The 19460-nt window shown below is 40.8% G+C and overlaps 2 protein-coding genes across 2 annotated transcripts; both read right to left on the bottom strand.

Annotated features, from left to right (window-relative positions):
- Positions 1-225: 225 nt before the first annotated feature.
- On the bottom strand, positions 226-8730 carry LOC111838063 (homeobox protein CDX-1-like). Its single transcript, XM_023800640.2, has 3 exons — positions 4351-8730; positions 2575-2720; positions 226-2177 (listed from the first exon to the last, which is right to left on the bottom strand). Exons 1-3 carry the CDS (start codon positions 4784-4786, stop codon positions 1944-1946), a joined length of 816 nt encoding a protein of 271 aa, XP_023656408.1. The 5' UTR covers positions 4787-8730; the 3' UTR covers positions 226-1943.
- Positions 6165-17701, bottom strand: LOC140579690 (uncharacterized). The gene is made up of 3 exons (XM_072702371.1): positions 17473-17701; positions 16174-17362; positions 6165-6176 (listed from the first exon to the last, which is right to left on the bottom strand). The coding sequence occupies exons 2-3, from the start codon at positions 17179-17181 to the stop codon at positions 6165-6167; spliced, it is 1020 nt and encodes a 339-aa protein (XP_072558472.1). The 5' UTR covers positions 17182-17362; positions 17473-17701.
- Between the last annotated feature and the right edge of the window lie 1759 nt (positions 17702-19460).

Here is a 19460-nt window from a genome sequence, read left to right as displayed (position 1 = left end):
CACCTGCAGAATCGTACCTGACTTGCAGGTAATGTGACGTTATTTGCACAACTTCTGTGCACTTGGTCGGTATAAAATTATCTTTCCTTAACCTCCTTTGTGAGGAGCGTAAGTTTGTATTAGCAGCATTGCGATTTTTGTAAACAAAACACAGAAGGGAAATCAATGTTGCATTAAAAGGTAGGTTATTTATACGCATATTACAAAGTAAGCGCGAGCTTTCTATTTTAACCATTTTATTATTCCATACAAAAGTAAATTAATCAACACATTTTGGACACAAGTTAAACAACAGATACAAAGCCAGTGTAATAACCCGACAATGTTCAATGCCTAAAATTATGGCTTGAGGTTTAAAGGAAAGTCAAGAGCTTCATTAAGAGCTGCCCTTACGACTGTCAATGGGAAGGCACGATTGATTAAAAAGACTTATGTTTACAAGACATTTTCACAGAATATCTAATGGTGTCTGGTTGTATGAGAAATTGAAGAATAGAATATGTTAAAAATGATTTAAAATATACATGTGAACGGGGATGGCAGTTGTCAGCAAACTTTGATCAAGCAAATCGACATTTTCTAAGTAGTCATAATAGTCAGCTAACCGTAGCTTTGCAGTCTTGGTAATACACTGCTCTCTTAACAGTACTGTAAAATGCTAAAAGTAATGTTTTAAAGACATTACACACTGTATTTGAACAGTCTTACAGATGTTCCATTTTTTTGAAAATAATCACAAATATTTTTTCAAATAATGACTATTTATTTCGTATTTTTTCTGTGAAACCTGAATAGCTGTTATGTGCAAACTATTATGCCAACATTTCATCCACAAAGTTCTTCAGAAATTTTACAAAAACATGACAAATACAACTAAGTGTAGAGCCATGACTATGAGGTAGTGCATGTTAGGGAACTGCACAAATGAATGTATATACTAATCTATACAGTTATGGGTAACTTAGCAGCACTTAGGAAAAGATCCCTGTATATTAAAAGCAAAGCTTGTTTTTAAATATGGCACAACATACAGGTTTCTTTGTGCAATTAAAATCAATATGATTATGCACTAACAGGTGCAATACAAATGATTGCGGTTTAAATATTAACCACCGATTTACCATTAATGTCATTTGAAACAGATGTTTTCAAACTACGTGAAACATAGTTAACTGATGGTTCATTACTGCACTGCTTATTTTTTTGCCAGACTGTCTTATCAAAGAAACAGTGACTGAATGTAACGAGTTCATTTCGTATTTAGTGCAAAAGACATTGTTTCAATTCCAAAGAATAACACACGCTAATCATCACCTGATGGTTTGCATGTATTTAACTTTTTTTGTTGACTGTAGATCTAGCTGGACCATTTTCCTGAACTTGTGTGTTTAGTTGTGTGTGTCTATATGGTGAACCATTTGTGCAATACAGCTTTCCAAACAATTCCAAACATCATGACCTGGATCTACTGTGGGAATGGCTTCCATACTGGCAAGACGAGCTCCCAGTACATGCAGATGTACCTGGCCAGTAAATTGAATTCTAATTCAATTTAAGTCTGATGCGATTGACAGTAAACATTAAAACTGTATCCTCTATATGAAAAATACCTGAATGAATTATTTTAATTTAAACAGCATAACACCAAAAATATACCAAACCCAAACATGAGCAGACATTAACATATATAAAACACACCAAAAATATCAAGTTAATTAGAAAGAAATTCATTCGATATTGTGAAGAGCATCCAGCATTAGATTTTTGGTAATCGGACAGCGTATCAGGCCAGTCAGCACTGTATTCCTCTAAGCAAGTCTTGAATGATATGACTCCATCTTCGCAGTGTTGGACCACGGGCTGAGGTCTGCTGTCCAGTGTCTTCTCAATGTGTCAGAGTGCTCAGTTAAATTAGCAGTTCCAAGTTAGAATTTATTTGGCTTCTACTGAGTAACGGTGACTTGCTGTAAATTCCCAATAGACTGTACATTGTTCATTCCTGAAGGTGGATAGAGGGAGATGTGGATTTCAGAAGGGCTCAGTGATGGACGCACTGGAAGCGGGCTGACAGAGCCAGGGTCACTGCGCAGTGAGCTGCCATTGCTGTCGCACTGGCTCACATTCCGTTTGATTAATTTTCTCTCTTTTGCTCTGCGATTTTGAAACCAGATCTTTACCTGTAGAAAGATACAAAGTTACTGCAGCTATATATAACTAACTATATATTAATATATATATATATACACACACACATGCACATATATATACACACACAAATATACACACACACATGCACATTTAAAGCACATATTCAAACAGCAGCATTTGTCATATTGAAAAAAATATTTTTTCTTTCCTGTCTGTCACCTATTGTGATTCTTAGAAGATACATGGATGAAAAAAAATGCAACAAGTTTATTAATGATTGCTGTGCCAGGTTTATGAATGTTATAAGGCTGAGGAACATCCTGGATGAAATGCCCATCCATTATTGCAGAGTATGCGCACACATAGATATACACATAGACTTGCATACCATTATTTATGTCTCTTATATATGTTGTAGCGGCATACCTGTCGCTCTGAAAGTCCAAGATTAACTGCCAGTTCCGATTTTCGTCTGATTGTGATGTATCGATTATAATGGAACTCCTTCTCTAATTCCAGTCGCTGGTGGTCAGTGTAAACAACTCTGTACTTCTCCTTCGTCCTTGTTTTACCTATTAGGTAAGAACAAAACTTCTTTTAAGCAAATTAGATACAGAAAAGCTTTAGATAAAAAGCTTTACATTACTAAACGCACAACCCACAAGAAATGTATTTCTGTTAATGCAATATAGACATGTATTTGCAAAGGAGATTTTAAACTGTTTATTTAATATTATACATCGAATTAAAACAAGCCAAGACAACATAGTAGTCAATACCTAAGAGATCAATTCTTCTTCCCATTCAACAAATAATGTTTTGCTTCTTTTGCATGGATTCCTTTACTTTATATACAGTAAATGACGGTTTTCCTGAATGGTCGTATTTTCTCTGCAAATTATACAGTTATATCTACAGAGAAGCCGCCACAACTGTGTTAGGCAAAGACAAAATACATACAGCACACAGCATTTTTATTCGGTGATTATTTTCTGTACACAAATGTTCTTACCTACAACTTGAGATGGATTGGCCATTCGGAGTACTGGGAGAATCCCACTTTAATTTTTATTTAAAATAAATTCTAGTTTAATTTACCTATCCTTGCAAGTCTGAGAAAACGATTCGAAACACATTACAAATTCATTCTTTATTCTTCTATACCATTTGTTCCATTTAAAGAAATATGTGCTAAATATTTACTACTGTTATGATTCATTATTTTCTCAGTCACGTAAATAGTACATTATGTTGTAATTAAGAAAGTTCTACCATTTTACCAGCTGACGTCATTGCGGTCAGCCTTCTCTCACAGTACAGTTTTACTAGAGAGTTCCCCAAGGTCCTCTGACTAAATGTAATACCATGGGTATGTTTTAAATCTCTTTAAACGTTTATATTTATTAGTAACTTAGTAAAGTAGGAAGGAATAAAGTATATACATTTATGAATATATAATATATACATTTAACGGAAAGTAAAAATCGAGCCGTAATATTATAATAATTTCTTTGAAAGATAAAACGGCGCGTGGCCCTGATCACTATATATTCACGGATTTTTTATTTTTATTTTCGGGTAATTCTGTGTTTTCAGTCGGCGGAATAAAGGCGTTTATTTTTTTCTATTCAAGATTTAACGGAATTCTTCATTCCGATTCAAACATTCCTCTGACTGTTTAAGTCTGCAGTTACTCAAGATATTTCACTTAGTGAAACACATAAAGTGAAATATCTTGTAATTTTTCCAAATTAAGTGCATTTCTGCGCAAAGGGACAAACATGTGAAAACTTTGAAATACTTTGAACAAGTAGACGTACTTCAGAAAGCACACATTGACCATTTAAGCTAATGAATCACATAGACTGCATTGTCGCAGATATATATGCATTTATTTTTATTTGATTTATATACATTTATTTCTATTGAATTTATTTTTCTATTTATTGGGTTTATTATATACTTCACAGAAACGTATTTAGTAATAAGTAAACATAAATCCTGTTTTACAGAAAGACGAATGACACGCGTACAGCCTACATTTTTTTTCCAATTATCTAAAATGGAAATGAAAAGTTTTTGCCTGTTGAGCGAAAGTGAGTTCTATGGCTATTTCATGTAACAATTAATAATGATAGTTAATGGCACTAATTTCACATTTGGACGCAGATGCATTTGATACTTCGGGAGCAGAATACTCGCCTGTCGACGTGGACTGCACCGTCTTGCGCATCCACTGGTACGAATTGCGCCGCTCTGTATCCGGGGAGTGCTCCGTGTCTGCAGTGTTTTCCTGCCCTGGATGTAACGCTGCGGATCCGGGAGGGTGCATAGAGGGATAGTCTTGAGAGCAAAAGGAAACCTGTCCTGGCGATAAGCTGTTCATAGGCGCAGGTATACTGTTTGGGGGCCCGAGTCCGTACGTCCCCCAGTCTTCCCTCGGTGCTCCGTAAGAGGGGGTCCAGGTCCCCGAGGACTGAGAGTGGCAATCCATATTGGGTACATGATGATATCCCGTATAATCGGCGTACTGCGGCGTGGACACAAAGTTCTGTGGAGGCATATTGATGCTGGATCGTCTTACGGTTCCTTGGTGGTACATGGTTCCTTCTGTTTCCAAAAGGTATCCCACGTACATGACTCACAAATATGTAATTTATGGCGACATAATGTTTGCGGAAAAAAAGATATGGGTGAAATGTCTCCTGAGTCGATAATTTAGACGGAAGAAGCTCTGTATTGTCCACTGGAAGTTCCCAAATCGGCGGTTATGAGACCTACTTCCTGACGCGCCTCAGTTGCACATGATTAAGCTAGTTGACAAGGTGCCGGTGGCAACGGTATACCAAGTCTTACCTGACGTCAGACGAGTTCTTAGATCTAAGACATTTGCATTCAAATAGACTTCTAAGGCTGCCAAACACAACTTGCGGCTGCCCCAACCCCTCTTTGCGCATTACCCAGTGCGCATTCAGTGCACAGTGTTTCACAAAAATGCGCATGAAACGTCGTGCATCTAAAACTTCTGGCTCTCAGTTAAATGACCATGACTAACAACTCGTTTAGGTAGTACCATTCATGTACGAAACCGGATCCTGCAATAATAAAAGAACGTGAAATATGCCAGTTACTATATAGCGTATATGTCGTTGCACATTTAAAAGAATTCAACCTTGGCTGTTGCACAGGCGCTCGCCGTATTTTAAACTTAATTGCTTTAGTGTGATGTTAAAATGTTTAAACGTTTTCCCAATGTTTAAGTGCAACAAATACGTGCATACAAACGTTGACCTATGTGTAAGAACGACACTGTCATCTTAATATTTGCATGTATTTGCATGTATTACGCAAGTTTTAAATGATATAAAAAGGAAAGTTAGTGTGCTTTCTCTTCCATATTAGTCTTTATGGTCGGTAAAAAGTTCCTAGTATGGGAACGTGGCATTTCCACACTCCCAGTAAACGAGTCATCCGATAAACGCGAGTGTATGTTAGTTATTTTCGGGTCAAAGAGGTGCAAACTGTGAAGCGACTTCTCTTGTCGCGAACTTTTCACATTCACATTAATTCACACTTCGACACTTGGGAGTCACACTTCACAGCTAATTCCGGTTGAAGGAAACCCTTGAAAGCCCATATGCACCCCAATCTTCTTCGGTACAACCCGAGAAATGAGCAAAACAAAATAAAGATATTTTTAGTAGCTTGAAAAACATGCGTTTATACCGATCTTAATAAACTTAGCGGACAGTATGCTTGTATTTAAATGTCCATTGCATTTTAAAATATATTTTCAAACGGTATCCAGCAATACATTTCTAAACAAAATATATTAAAATATATGTAGTTATCCAGCAAATAATTGTCGAGCCAGATTATTGTTTTGGTTTGATATGATTTTTCATTGCATTAGTACTTATAACCTATTTGATCACTTCCGTCAAATGCACTTTTTAATCTCTTGCTTGTCTGGAACAATGAAACCTGTAAATCTTTGCGGGCGTCTTCTCTTGACGCTAGAAGGAGGCCTAACGAAGAACGCCAATTTGATAGTTTATTTCAGCTAAGATGATGTTATGGTGAGAGATACACATGTAACTATATTTGAATTAAAATAATAAAAACCTAATACACGTGGTATGTATGTTTTATTGTCTTAGACGATTATATATTTTTTCCCACTGTCTTTATTTTGACTAACACATCGCATACCATAACCGATGTTTTACCAATCAAATTAATAGAAAAGATGCCGTTGTCTATCTATTAAAGATATTTAGTACAAGTGTTTTATGTGTCGAACCATAAACCGATCAGTGTCATTCTGTCTGGCCTCCAATAACTTTAACAGTAGCTTTTCTCCTGCCTTTCCCGTCATCTGTCGTAAAATTTGACGATTTTAAATTAAACTATCAAAAGAAAAATCGTAGCAGCAGAATGCCGTAATTATCGTAATTATTGGGGGGAGTGTGCGCCTCTGCGGGTTTGCCCCCTGTACTGGTGACAAGAAAATCGCTGGTTCACATGTCAGGGTCGGCAAAACGCTCGTTAGCACGGCCTTTAGCCCCCAACTGCTTCAGGGACTAGCTGATCCTGTTTTGTAAGTTGTACGCTCCTAAAAAACTAAATGTGAATTATCTACTATGTTCTCAGGTACTGATTTAACCAGTTGTCATGGTGTTTTTAATTGGCGCCGTGTTGCCCTCTACCGGTCAGATTATGATCCGTTCAATCCAGTCTCTTTCGAAACTGTTGCTCTGCTTCCCCTTAGCGGTTACTTTGCGAAATTGAAAATTCATTCACGTTTGTTGCAACTAAAAACACAAATTGCATAGTTATAAATACACAAATTACATCTCTCCACATAAACATATGTACACTCACCTAAAGGATTATTAGGAACACCATACTAATACGGTGTTTGACCCCCTTTCGCCTTCAGAACTGCCTTAATTCTACGTGGCATTGATTCAACAAGGTGCTGAAAGCTTTCTTTATAAATGTTGGCCCATATTGATAGGATAGCATCTTGCAGTTGATGGAGATTTGTGGGATGCACATCCAGGGCACGAAGCTCCCGTTCCACCACAACCCAAAGATGCTCTATTGGGTTGAGATCTGGTGACTGTGGGGGCCATTTTAGTACAGTGAACTCATTGTCATGTTCAAGAAACCAATTTGAAATGATTCGAGCTTTGTGACATGGTGCATTATCCTGCTGGAAGTAGCCATCAGAGGATGGGTACATGGTGGTCATAAAGGGATGGACATGGTCAGAAACAATGCTCAGGTAGGCCGTGGCATTTAAACGATGCCCAATTGGCACTAAGGGGCCTAAAGTGTGCCAAGAAAACATCCCCCACACCATTACACCACCACCACCAGCCTGCACAGTGGTAACAAGGCATGATGGATCCATGTTCTCATTCTGTTTACGCCAAATTCTGACTCTACCATTTCAATGTCTCAACAGAAATCGAGACTCAATCAGACCAGGCAACATTTTTCCAGTCTTCAACTGTCCAATTTTGGTGAGCTGTCCAATCTTTAATAGATAGACAACGCAAATTGTAGCCTCTTTTTCCTATTTGTAGTGGAGATGAGTGGTACCCGGTGGGGTCTTCTGCTGTTGTAGCCCATCCGCCTCAAGGTTGGGCGTGTTGTGGCTTCACAAATGCTTTGCTGCATACCTCGGTTGTAACGAGTGGTTATTTCAGTCAAAGTTGCTCTTCTATCAGCTTGAATCAGTCGGCCCATTCTCCTCTGACCTCTAGCATCAACAAGGCATTTTCGCCCACAGGACTGCCGCATACTGGATGTTTTTCCCTTTGCACACCATTCTTTGTAAACCCTAGAAATGGTTGTGCGTGAAAATCCCAGTAACTGAGCAGATTGTGAAATACTCAGACCGGCCCGTCTGGCACCAACAACCATGCCACGCTCAAAATTGCTTAAATCACCTTTCTTTCCCATTCTGACATTCAGTTTGGAGTTCAGGAGATTGTCTTGACCAGGACCACACCCCTAAATGCATTGAAGCAACTGCCATGTGATTGGTTGATTAGATAATTGCATTAATGAGAAATTGAACAGGTGTTCCTAATAATCCTTTAGGTGAGTGTATTTTATTATCCATCCAGTTTGCATCGTGTATACCGCAGCCTCGTCCCTGTCATCATGTATACCGCAGTCTCGTCACCCGTCATCGTGTATACCGCAGCCTCGTCCCTGTCATCGTGTATACCGCAGCCTCGTCCCCCATCATCTTGTATACCACAGCCTCATCCTGCGTCATGTATACCGCAGCCTCGTCCCTATCATCGTGTATACTGCAGCCTCGTCACCCGTCATCGTGTATACCGCAGCCTCGTCCCCGTTATCGTGTATACCGCAGCCTCGTCACCCGTCATCGTGTATACCGCAGCCTCGTCACCCGTCATCGTGTATACCGCAGCCTCGTCCCTGTCATCGTGTATACCGCAGCCTCGTCACCCGTCATCGTGTATACCGCAGCCTCGTCCCTGTCATCGTGTATACCGCAGCCTCGTCCCTGTCATCGTGTATACCGCAGCCTCGTCACCCATCATCATGTATACCGCCGCCTCGTCACCCATCATCATGTATACCGCAGCCTCATTCCTGTCATCTTGTATACCACAGCCTCGTCCCCCATCATTGTGTATACCACAGCCTCGTCCCTGTTATCGTGTATACCGCAGCCTCGTTCCTGTTATCGTGTACCGCAGCCTCGTCCCCCGTCATCGTGTATACCACAGCCTTGTCTCTGTCATCGTGTATATCACAACCTTGTCTCTGTCATCGTGTACAGATCCAGCCACTTAAAATTTCCCCTCCAGTCTGGCTGGCAGCCAAATCCCAGCCAAGTTCCTTCCAATTACCATCCGAAAGGTAGAGCCCCCCTTCTTCTAGGGGTGGGCCTATATTTGACTATAAACCCGCCCATTCATTCATTTGCAGGGTGATACCATTAGATGGCGCTGTCTTTACAAAAACTTTACTTTTCTTTTTACAGGGTTAAATGATTGAATGGTCTTTGCTATGACTTAAAAAAGCTCATTTTTGTTTTGATTTATTTTATTTACTTATTTTATTTTAATATGCTTTATTGGTTTGTTTATTGTCTTATTCTTATTTATCCTTTGTACAGCACTTTGGTCCTACAGTATATTGATTTGTTTTAAAGTGCTTTATTTTAAGCATAGTCCACAAATTTTCAATAGGGTTCAGTTTGTTGGCTTTGGGAAGGCTGTTCTGATGTGTGTTGTGATCATTGTCCCTGTATCAACTGTCCAGCCATTGATTGTTGATACTGTAACTGTTGATTGATTAAAGAATTTGTAGGTCATTGGGAGTTCATGATCCTCACCTGCTGCAGCAATCAGAATCAGAATCAGCTTTTATTCGCCAAGTGTGCTGGGGCACACAAGGAATTAGTTTCCCACAGTTTGATACTCTCTCATACACAAACAATAAGTTAGAGCTGGGCGATAAATCAATTTAATTGATTAATTCGAATTTACAGTTCAGGACGATATGTTTTCATGAAATCGATTTTATTACTTTTTTTACACACAAGCGCCAAATGCGGAACTAATGCGATGCACCATTCCTCACGGGTAAATTAACACTGTAGCAGATTCACTAACAACATGGCAATGACAGGGGAAAAGATGGCACGTGCCCAAAGAAAGGTGTTGCTACTTCTGTAATTTGGAATTGTAATTGTAATATAATATGTCAAACCCAATGGCATAAAGTATTTACTTAATACTAAGCTGACATGATAAAATTATGTGTTTTTTTTCTATTGTTATTACAATATTACTTATTACTTTTATTTATAAGTTTGAGGGTGTATTGTGTTGTTGCCAGTTTTAAAATAAGCTATAGAGAAACCTTTCTAAAAGTGTTCACAATAATAACTGACACTTTATTGATCCCCGTGGGGAAATTGTGTTTATGCCTCCCTCAACTTGATCTTTGAAGAATAAGTTGTCTGTGAAGGCCACCTGTTGGGGCCTTGCTCAAGGAGCTGCAGACATACTGAGGCTGGGCTTGAACCAGTGACCTTCTGATTACAAGCACACAGCTTAGCCCACTGAGCCACACACTGCTCCTAAAGGTGTGGTCTAAAGTAAAAAAAGCTAAATAAAGTAGTTTGATTTTGAGTAGGGGAGGGGAGAATCGATTAAAATCGGAAATCAGATTTTTTGTGAAAAAATCTGAGATTTTATTTTTAGGCCATATCACCCAGCTCTACAATAAGTGACACTATAAAAACAAAATACCGTATACAAGAAATACTGTACAAATACAGTACAATACAATACAAATACAATACAAATGTGAAAAATTATAAATATTATAAATATACACAGGTGAGTAACACTGTGCAATTTTAAGGTGCGAGGTAGAGTGTAAACAGTTTTTGTAAACAGATCTGTAGCGCCTGCCAGAGGGGGGTAGCTGGAGAAGATTGTGTCCAGGATGTGACGGATCTGAAATGATTTTAACTGCTCGTTAAAATCTATGCTCGTTTAGCCGAACTAAAGTCCACAAATCGGATCCTGGCATAAGTTCCTGGACGGACCAGATGTTGCAGGATATAATGCAGCCCCATATTCACTGCATCATCCACCGACCTGTTTGCCCGATAGGCAAACTGCAGGGGGTACAGCTGGTGTCCTGTAATGTCCTTTAGATGGGCTAAAACCAGGCGTTCAAAGGATTTCATGACCACAGACGTCAAGGCGACAGGTCTGTAGTCATTCAGTCCTGTAATGGTGGGTTTTTTGGGGACCGTGATAATGGTGGAGCGTTTGAAGCACGAGGGAACTACACACAGCTCCAGGAATCTATTGAAGATGCGGGTGAAGATGGGAGCCAGCTGATCAGCACAGGTTTTGAGGCAGGAGGGGGATACACCGTCTGGTCCCGGGGCCTTCTTGGTTTTCTGTTTCTGGAACAGCCGGCTCACTTCCGCTTTGTGTATTCTGAGTTCCAGGGGGGAGGATAGGGGGGTACGAGGTGTGATGGGGGTTATTGTCTCTGGAGTGGGGTGGATGGGGGGTGTGAATCTGTTTATCTCAAACCTGCAGTAGAAGTTGTTCAGCTCATCTGCCAGGTCTTTGTTTGCTTCAGCGGGGGGTAGGGGTCGTCTGTTGCTGGTGATATCTCGCAGGCCTCTCCACACTGATGCAGGGTCATTGGCTGAGAACCGTTCTTTCAGCTTCTCAGAGTAGCTTCTTTTTGCCACTTTGATCTCACTGGTCAGCGTGTTCCTGGCCTGCCTGTACAGGGCCCTGTCACCACTTCTGTAGGCATCCTCCTTGGCCTGGTGAAGATGTTGCAGTTTGGGAGTGAACCATGGTTTATTGTTGTTGTATGTGCAGAAGGTCTTGGTCGGGACACACACATCTTCACAAAAACTGATGTATGATGTCACAGTGTCTGTCAGCTCATCCAGATTATCAGATGCAGCTTCAAAGACAGTCCAATTAGTGCAGTCAAAACAGTCCTGCAGTTTCTGCTTTGCTGCATTGGTCCACTTCTTCACAGTTTTGACTACAGGCTTGGCACGTTTAAGCTGTTGCCTGTAAATTGGAATAAGATGGACCATACAGTGATCAGAATGTCCTAAAGCTGCCCGGGGGACAGAGCGATAGGCATCTTTTAAAATGGTGTAACAGTGGTCCAGTGTCAGTGGCGTGCACAGACATTTTGGGGGGCAAGTGCTCCAGGGGGAAAAAAGGGCACTTTTTGCATATGTGGAAAACCTTTTCTTTTTATAATAAAAAAAACGCACAGGTTAAATGCAATTTGACTTTTATTTCAAAACATTCTCTAAAAATAGACCAAAATGTATGAGAACGAATAAGACTGACTGTGGTCATTACAAGAACAGGGCAGAATGGTCGTTTTCACAGGCAATTGGGAACTGCCTATTTTTCCTTTAGCAAATTAATGTGTTAATGTTGCCAATATGTTACACCAAAAAAAATTAACATGTCTAACCAGTGCTTCTCAAAACTTTTAACATGCACCCCCAACACCGTACCCTTCAAACTACCAATAACAACGTCACTGTTCTGTCACAACCAGGTCACAACACAGTGCGTAAATGTCTGCGAGCATCGCTGAGTCAGTAACAACCAGTTAGGCTAAAGACTGCATCTTTAGACAGTTGGACGGTGTTCTAACTTTCTCACAGGAGACACCTACTAAAGACAGTCAAAGACATTAATTTCAATCTTACCAAAGTAGGACAGTAGTTGACGTTAGTTATGGAAAGGCTAATCCACAAAAACGGAGAAACGTCCATAATTCTATTATTCATAATCATGTCAAGGTTTTAGGTTTTTCTGCAGTTCCATCTCTAAAAAGTGTGATGTCTTCCCGTCACTGACTTCAGTTTGAAAACTTTGTATTTATTCACAGATTTCCGTGAGATCATCCTAAAATTTGTAACGAAAAATGGGCTCAAAAGAGCCCTCTGCCTAACGGCATGTAGCCTATAGCATAACGTGATATTTTCAATAGTGTATGCAAAAAGGTCGGAATTGATGGAGAGTGGGGTTGCCTAAATGGTTTAGGTTACATTTTAAATGTGTCGTTTTTTTGTTTATCCATATGGATGGATGGAGGGGGCAAGCTGGCAAAGTTTGTCATGTGCAGTTTCTGACAGGCTACTTCACAACAAAACAATTGCAGGTTGGTCTTAGAGGGCAAACAGAATAATTTCACTCGATTCATGGGTTACCTGACTGGTTGGGAAGGGAAAGAGCTGCCGTGTTGTCCGCCGTGGCTCCCAGTCGCTATAGTTAGCCTACTATGCCTACTCCAAGTAGTCCTATGTCATGCCGCTGCTACACGCCTCACAACAAATGAACTGCAAGCGTGTTCACGTGACACGGTGACAGTGAAAAAGCGACAGGGTTCGGGTGTCTTTGAAGAAGGGGCACAAATCAAGCCATTATTTTCACACCTTTTTAAATCGCGCAGCTTTAAAAAAAAAAAAATAATCACGTCTTTCAAAAGGGCACTTTTTTGGACTGAGGGCAAAAGGGCAAGTGCTTCAGCACCACCTCGTCTCTATCTGTGCACGCCAGTGTCCAGTGTGATGTTGTCCCTGGTGGGGCAGTCGATATGCTGTCTGTATTTAGGAAGTTCCTGGTGTAGATTCACTCTGTTAAAATCACCAAGGACAATAAAAGGGAATAGGGATATTTTCTTTCCAGGGGGGGTGATCTGGTCAGCCAGCATGCATTTACATCTCAAGCTCATTTACATCTGAATGTTGGTGGTGCTGTTAGACTATGAGAATTGTATGCTTTGAACTCTCCAGTGCTTTTTTAATACCATTCAGTGACTGATGTTGGGAAGACAATGGATATTTACTGTACACCTCCATGTCTCCTGGATTACTGACCCCAAGTCATTTCTGCTACATGGCTTTACACTGTACAATATTTATATTTACATTTAAAGCATTTAGCAGACTTATCCAAAGCAACGTACAAGGTATCAAGGTACAATAAGCTGGGTTTAGAGGAGCTTACAGTTTTGATGGCGAGTCCGGCTTTGTGATGGATCGAGGATGTTAAAGTGTTTTCTGTCTTGTGATTTCTTCTATTTCTATTTAGCCGTTTAGATGGTGGACCAGACTTCACGAAATAGCGCTCTAATGTGACTAGCCTTTTTCTGCGTATTGAAACTTTTCAGAAATGCAAGACTTTGCCAGTGCTTTTGTTCACCACCCGAGCGTATAGTCGTGAACAGATGTGAAATTTTGGCCAACTTTTTCATTGAAATTCGATTTGTATGTGTTCAGAAAAATTTGTGATCAGAGGCTTTAAAAGTGTTTATCCAAATAGGGACCTCAAAAAATGTCCCCAAAAGTAGGAAAATTTCAGGTTTTACTACACTTTGGGGGCAATTTGGTCCTCAAATGTGATCTATGCAAACCCACACACAAACACACACATACTACCAGTCAAAAGAGATGTTAATGACTTTCACACATTCAGTTGACCCCCCACCCCCAGCCCCCAGCCCCCGGCCCCACCACTTTTCTTGTGCTTGTGGGCAGTTCCTTGCTCAGGGTGTTTGCTATGGTGAATTTTCATGCAAAAAACATTTGCACTTTCAGGGTCCCTGTGTGGCTCAGTGGGCTAAGCCTGTGTGCTTGTGTTCCCTGGGTCACTGGTTGTGTTCCCTGGGTCACTGGTTCAAACCCAGCCTCAGCATGTCAGTCATGACTATACAGTGTATAAATGTTTTTGGTAGACGATCATACTTTTTTTCCACTATAGTCTTCTGGTTTCTAATTTACATGCCAACAACAGTTTTGACTGGTAGTGTGTAATGACTGTTTAGTAGTGTTTATTTAACCGACTGGCTTGATAGTCAGAATATGGAATAGTCTTCCTGATAACATAGTGCAAGCTGAATCCTTGAGTTCCTTTAAATCAGAGCTAGATAAGATTTTAACAACTCTGAGCTATTAGTTAAGTTCTCCCTAAGCGAGCTTGATGGGCCGAATGGCCTCCTCTCGTTTGTATAGTTCTTATGTTCTTATGATCTGAAAGCAGTGTTTCTTATGTTAAAAAAATAACCTCACCTTGACCGCTTCAAACATCTGTCTCATCTGTCTCATTGTTTCATTGTGGCCAAGCAGAGAAGTTAATGACACATTCACACATCACCCCCCCCCCCCCCCGTGGATGTGCAGCCACCAGCAGCCTATCCGGCTGTTAGCCAGACAGAAAGAAAGAACACACCTTTATTCTCCACAGTCAACCTTATTACTTTGTTTAGACCTGTAATTAGTCTGTCACACACATCTTGGGTCACTCTCTTCTCCCAAAATAACTCTTGGACATGCTGCTGCTTTGTACCTGGCTTGGCCTCCTTGCGCATGAAATCTTTCATCTTGTGCCAAACAAGCTTAATGGGCTTCAAATCTGATTAATTTTCATATACCTCTCATTGCTTGACAATATCAGTCTTAATACTTTGTTTAGGCCTGTAATTATTGTATTGGACATATCTTGGGACCGCCTCATCTCCAAAGAGGGAAGTAAAATAAAATGGTAATTTCATCAATAAACTGACTAAAAACACATTTTGACAGTTTTAGGCCATCTTTGCCTCACAACAGAAACTATTTCTAAATTTCACAGGCCATTTATTGCAGTGTAGTAAGTTTATTAATGAAATTGGAATTTTGTTTAAATATAGGGAAATTGTACTTGCTTAGATTTTCATTTTTTGCAGTGGAGTTACAATACCTGATTCAGGTATCTTACCTGATTTCAGGTAAGTCACTTCAGATTACTGCTCTCCCTGGTGGATGGATAGATCATTGCAAGTACTTTACACACAGAGAGTTGAGGGGTGGATCATGCCGGCCCCCTTTTTCATTACATCATCGTGGGGGATCTCATTACAGTCAAGGACCAGCCAAGAGCCAGTCAAGGTCCTGTCAAGGACCTGTCATGGAAAGTGGGGAAATTTTAAGCGGCTGGATCTGTATACCGCAGCCTCGTGCCCTGTCATCGTGTGTACAGCAGCCTCATCACCTATCATTGTATATACCCCCAGCCTCTTGCCTTCTGCTGCCTAGAATAGGCTTAAGTCTTCCCAACTGCCCTGGCCCATGACATGGCTGATGTGCTTTGAACATAATAATAATAATAATAATTATTATTATTATTATTATTATTCATGTTGTTGTTGTTATGTGGTACTCTTTCCTCTTACAATCTATAAACATGCATTTAGATGAACTGATATCTATTAATTCCCCTTAGTGTATGTGCGGGTGTGTATGTGTGTTTGTGTGTGTGTGATTGTATGTGCAGGTGTGTATGTGAGTGTGTGCGGGTGTGTATGTGTGTGTGTGCCGGTGTGTATGTGTGTGTGTGTGGGTGTGTATGTGTGTGTGTGTATATGCGGATGTGTATGTGTGTGTGTGCCGGTGTGTATGTGCGGGTGTGTATGTGCGGGTGTGTATGTGTGGGTGTGTATGTGTGTATGTGTGGGTGTGTATGTGTGCCGGTTTGTATGTGTGTGTGTGTATGTGCGGGTGTGTATGTGTATGTGTGCCGGTTTGTATGTGTGTGTGTGCGGGTGTGTGTGTGTGTGTGTGTGTGTATGTGCGGGTGTGTGTGTGCCGGTGTGTATGTGTGTGTGTGCGGGTGTGTATGTGTGCCGGTGTGTATGTGTGTGTGTGCGGGTGTGTATGTGTGTGTGTGTGTGCCGGTGTGTATGTGTGTGTGTGCGGGTGTGTATGTGTGTGTGTGCGGGTGTGTATGTGTGTATGTGCGGGTGTGTATGTGTGCCGGTGTGTATGTGTGCGGGTGTGTATGTGTGTGTGTGTATGTGCGGGTGTGTGTGTGTATGTGTGTATGTGCGGGTGTGTATGTGTATGTGTGTGTGTGCCGGTGTGTACTGTATGTGTGTGTGTGCCGGTGTTTGTGTGTGTGTGTGTGCCGGTGTGTATGTGTATGTGCGGGTGTGTGTGTGTATGTGTGTGTGTGCCGGTGTGTATGTGTGTGTGTGTGCCGATGTGTATGTGTATGTGTGGGTGTGTATGTGTGGGTGTGTACAGTATGTGTGTGTGTGTGTGTGTGTGTGGGTGTGCCGGTGTGTATGTGTGGGTGTGCGGGTGTGTATGTGTGTGTGTGTGTGTGTATGTGTGTGTGTGTGTGTGTGCCGGTGTGTATGTGTATGTGTGGGTGTGTATGTGTGGGTGTGTACAGTATGTGTGTGGGTGTGCCGGTGTGTATGTGTGTGTGTGCGGGTGTGTATGTGTGTGTGTGTGTGTGTGTATGTGTGTGTGTGCGGGTGTGTATGTGTGTGTGTGCCGGTGTGTATGTGTGTGTGTGTGTGTGTATGTGTGGGTGTGTATGTGTGTGTGTGCGGGTGTGTATGTGTGTGTGGCGGGTGTGTATGTGTGTGTGTGTGGGTGTGTATGTGTGTGTGTGTGGGTGTGTATGTGTGCCCCACCATGCATTCACACCCTCTGCCATCCGTCCTCCCACCCTGTGTCCTGTGCTTCCTGCGATGGTCTTCAGGCTCATTGCTTCCCTCTGCTTATGGAGAGTGGATGGATCCATCCATCCATCCTTCCATCCATCCATTTTCCATAGCTGCTTGTACTGTGCAGGGGGTTCACAGTCTATCCCGGAAGCTATAGGTGCAAGGCAGGGAATTTTTTGTCGAGCACAGACAGCCATGTATAAATCCTGACAAAGCCATGGAAAATATACATCATGTCATCAAACATTAGTATGTACTTACAGGGGTTTTGTCCTCATCAGTGATGCTGGTGCTCAGGCTCCCCCTGGTGGATATAGAACCATGTCAAACGCGGGTTAGAGAATTTGCACAGTGGTTAGGACTTCTGGCCAGTGCAGTAGCTGAACCCAGACTGAACAGTGGGTCGTCGTTAAAATAAGACTGTAGTCTTATATTTTTAGAGCCTTTTTTTAATGTGACTCTACCAGCACATGGGGCTGTAGAAGGCATTTGGCTTCTTCAGCGGATGTAACATCTTCACATGCTGTTTTCCAGAATTAAAACAGGATACGAGGAGCGTGAGGACTGCTTCAAAACATCTCTATTTTTTCAACTGGATAACAGGAAGGGGAGTGTGCAGGAACCAGCTTTTTTCTATTTTGCCCTAACATTGTTTGCAGTTTTCTCAGAAGAATAAAAAAAAACGAAAAATCTGAAGAATTTTAAGAGCAATATGTGCAATACTTTATGATATTAGTTTTTTTGTAATATCAAGCTACAAAACCCATGAATTACTTGTAAGTAAAAGCAATAGAAAGTCATTTTATGGCTAAACGTCATTTTAGTGATGCTAAAATGACACATAAAGGCCTATGTGGATGACCAGAAGGGGAGAAATACTATTAGTTACTCATTAACATATGATTTCCTATGGTATTCCCCTAACTACCATAATGAGGAACTTAATGACCATAGTTTCACGATGCAGCATCTTCATGGTCAGCATATTCCAGTTGCATTTTCCAGTTACTTGCCTCTTCTTCCTCTTCCCTGAGAAGTCGCATGTTCAGCCATGCAGTGAAAACACTCGCAGGCGTCTGGCGAACTGTGGAGTTGCACAAATTCTCCGTTAAAGGATGAGGGCTTCAGCTGTGTCAGACAGCACATACCTCGCGGTTCAGTTAATGCCGTCCCCCGCTTAAAAGCCCTAAGGTTTATGCTCATATCAACTGTTTATTTTTAGCAGCACTTTCAGAAAAGTTCTTATGTATTTCAGAGGTCAAATCTAATGTGAAATCTGGTGTTCAACTAAATATAAAATGGGAACTAAAAAAAAATTCTAAGTTCTATACATTATGCATTTTTTTGACTATATGGTGTTGACATTTCCATTAACATTTTCATTGCTGAACAACTGATATCAAACATATGGTGCAGAATGTGATTTTTTTCTGGTCTTTCACAATGGTCCATATTGTCCAGATTTAAAACCATACTGTCGACTGCTCTGTCGCGGAGAGACTGCCTTCCATTTACAGTCGCTTTTCACATGTGTGTTGAGTTAGAAAGAAACCATTAATGTATCTCAGTAAAGGTCCAAATTAGTTTACAGAAATATTCAAAGAAATGACATAAATATTTAGATTTTACATGCTTTCAACTACGGCCAGAATAATCAGCTTTAAGGACAAACTGAACGCTTTTAATTATGAACATCAGCTCCACCAGCTATCTCAGCACAGCCTGTACATAAATTGCAAACATGAACTAAATATAGAATATGCATTATGTCATCATATTTTCTGTTTTACTTTACAGCTGTTTTTTTTTCCCACAGAAATTGCAACAAAAAAGATTGCCCAATTTCAGCAGAAAAAAAAGAGCTTTGACAGTTTCACAGATGTATACTACACTTTGGATATGATATGATAGGATGCTGGTTATCCATCCATCACCCATGTATAGCCCATGTGTGTATTTATATATACCCCTTATCCAGTACCGGGTCTGGCTGATTAGTCAGGCAGGAAACAGATTTTGATTCTGAAGACCCTGAGTAGGGATATTACCCCACGGCTGGAAATGCAGTCCTACTCTATGCCTGTTATACTGTCACAATAAAGGGTACTATTTTGTGCCTTTACTTGTCACTAGGGCTGTACCCTCAAGGGTCTGGCCTAGCTGTAGGTAAATGTACCTTGGGTCTAATTTAAGGTACAGAAATGGACTCTGAGGAACATCCCTAAGGTAGAAGCAACATTAATGTACCC

Source organism: Paramormyrops kingsleyae, chromosome 18 (assembly GCF_048594095.1).
Source record: "Paramormyrops kingsleyae isolate MSU_618 chromosome 18, PKINGS_0.4, whole genome shotgun sequence".
Taxonomy (NCBI): Eukaryota; Metazoa; Chordata; class Actinopteri; order Osteoglossiformes; family Mormyridae; genus Paramormyrops; species Paramormyrops kingsleyae.
Note: the sequence above shows the minus strand (reverse complement) of the source record. Positions and strands in the feature narration are given on the sequence as shown.

What these genes read in the sequence shown, in the direction of transcription:
- LOC140579690 (XM_072702371.1), bottom strand. Translation starts at nt 17,181, where the DNA reads ATGGTGGGGCACACATACACACCCACACACACACACATACACACCCAC.
- LOC111838063 (XM_023800640.2), bottom strand. Translation starts at nt 4,786, where the DNA reads ATGTACGTGGGATACCTTTTGGAAACAGAAGGAACCATGTACCACCAA. An exon ending in GGTGCAGTCCACGTCGACAG is followed by an intron (nt 2,721 to 4,350) that starts GCGAGTATTCTG and finishes CTTACCTAATAG; the next exon opens with GTAAAACAAGGACGAAGGAG. An exon ending in TTGGACTTTCAGAGCGACAG is followed by an intron (nt 2,178 to 2,574) that starts GTATGCCGCTAC and finishes ATCTTTCTACAG; the next exon opens with GTAAAGATCTGGTTTCAAAA.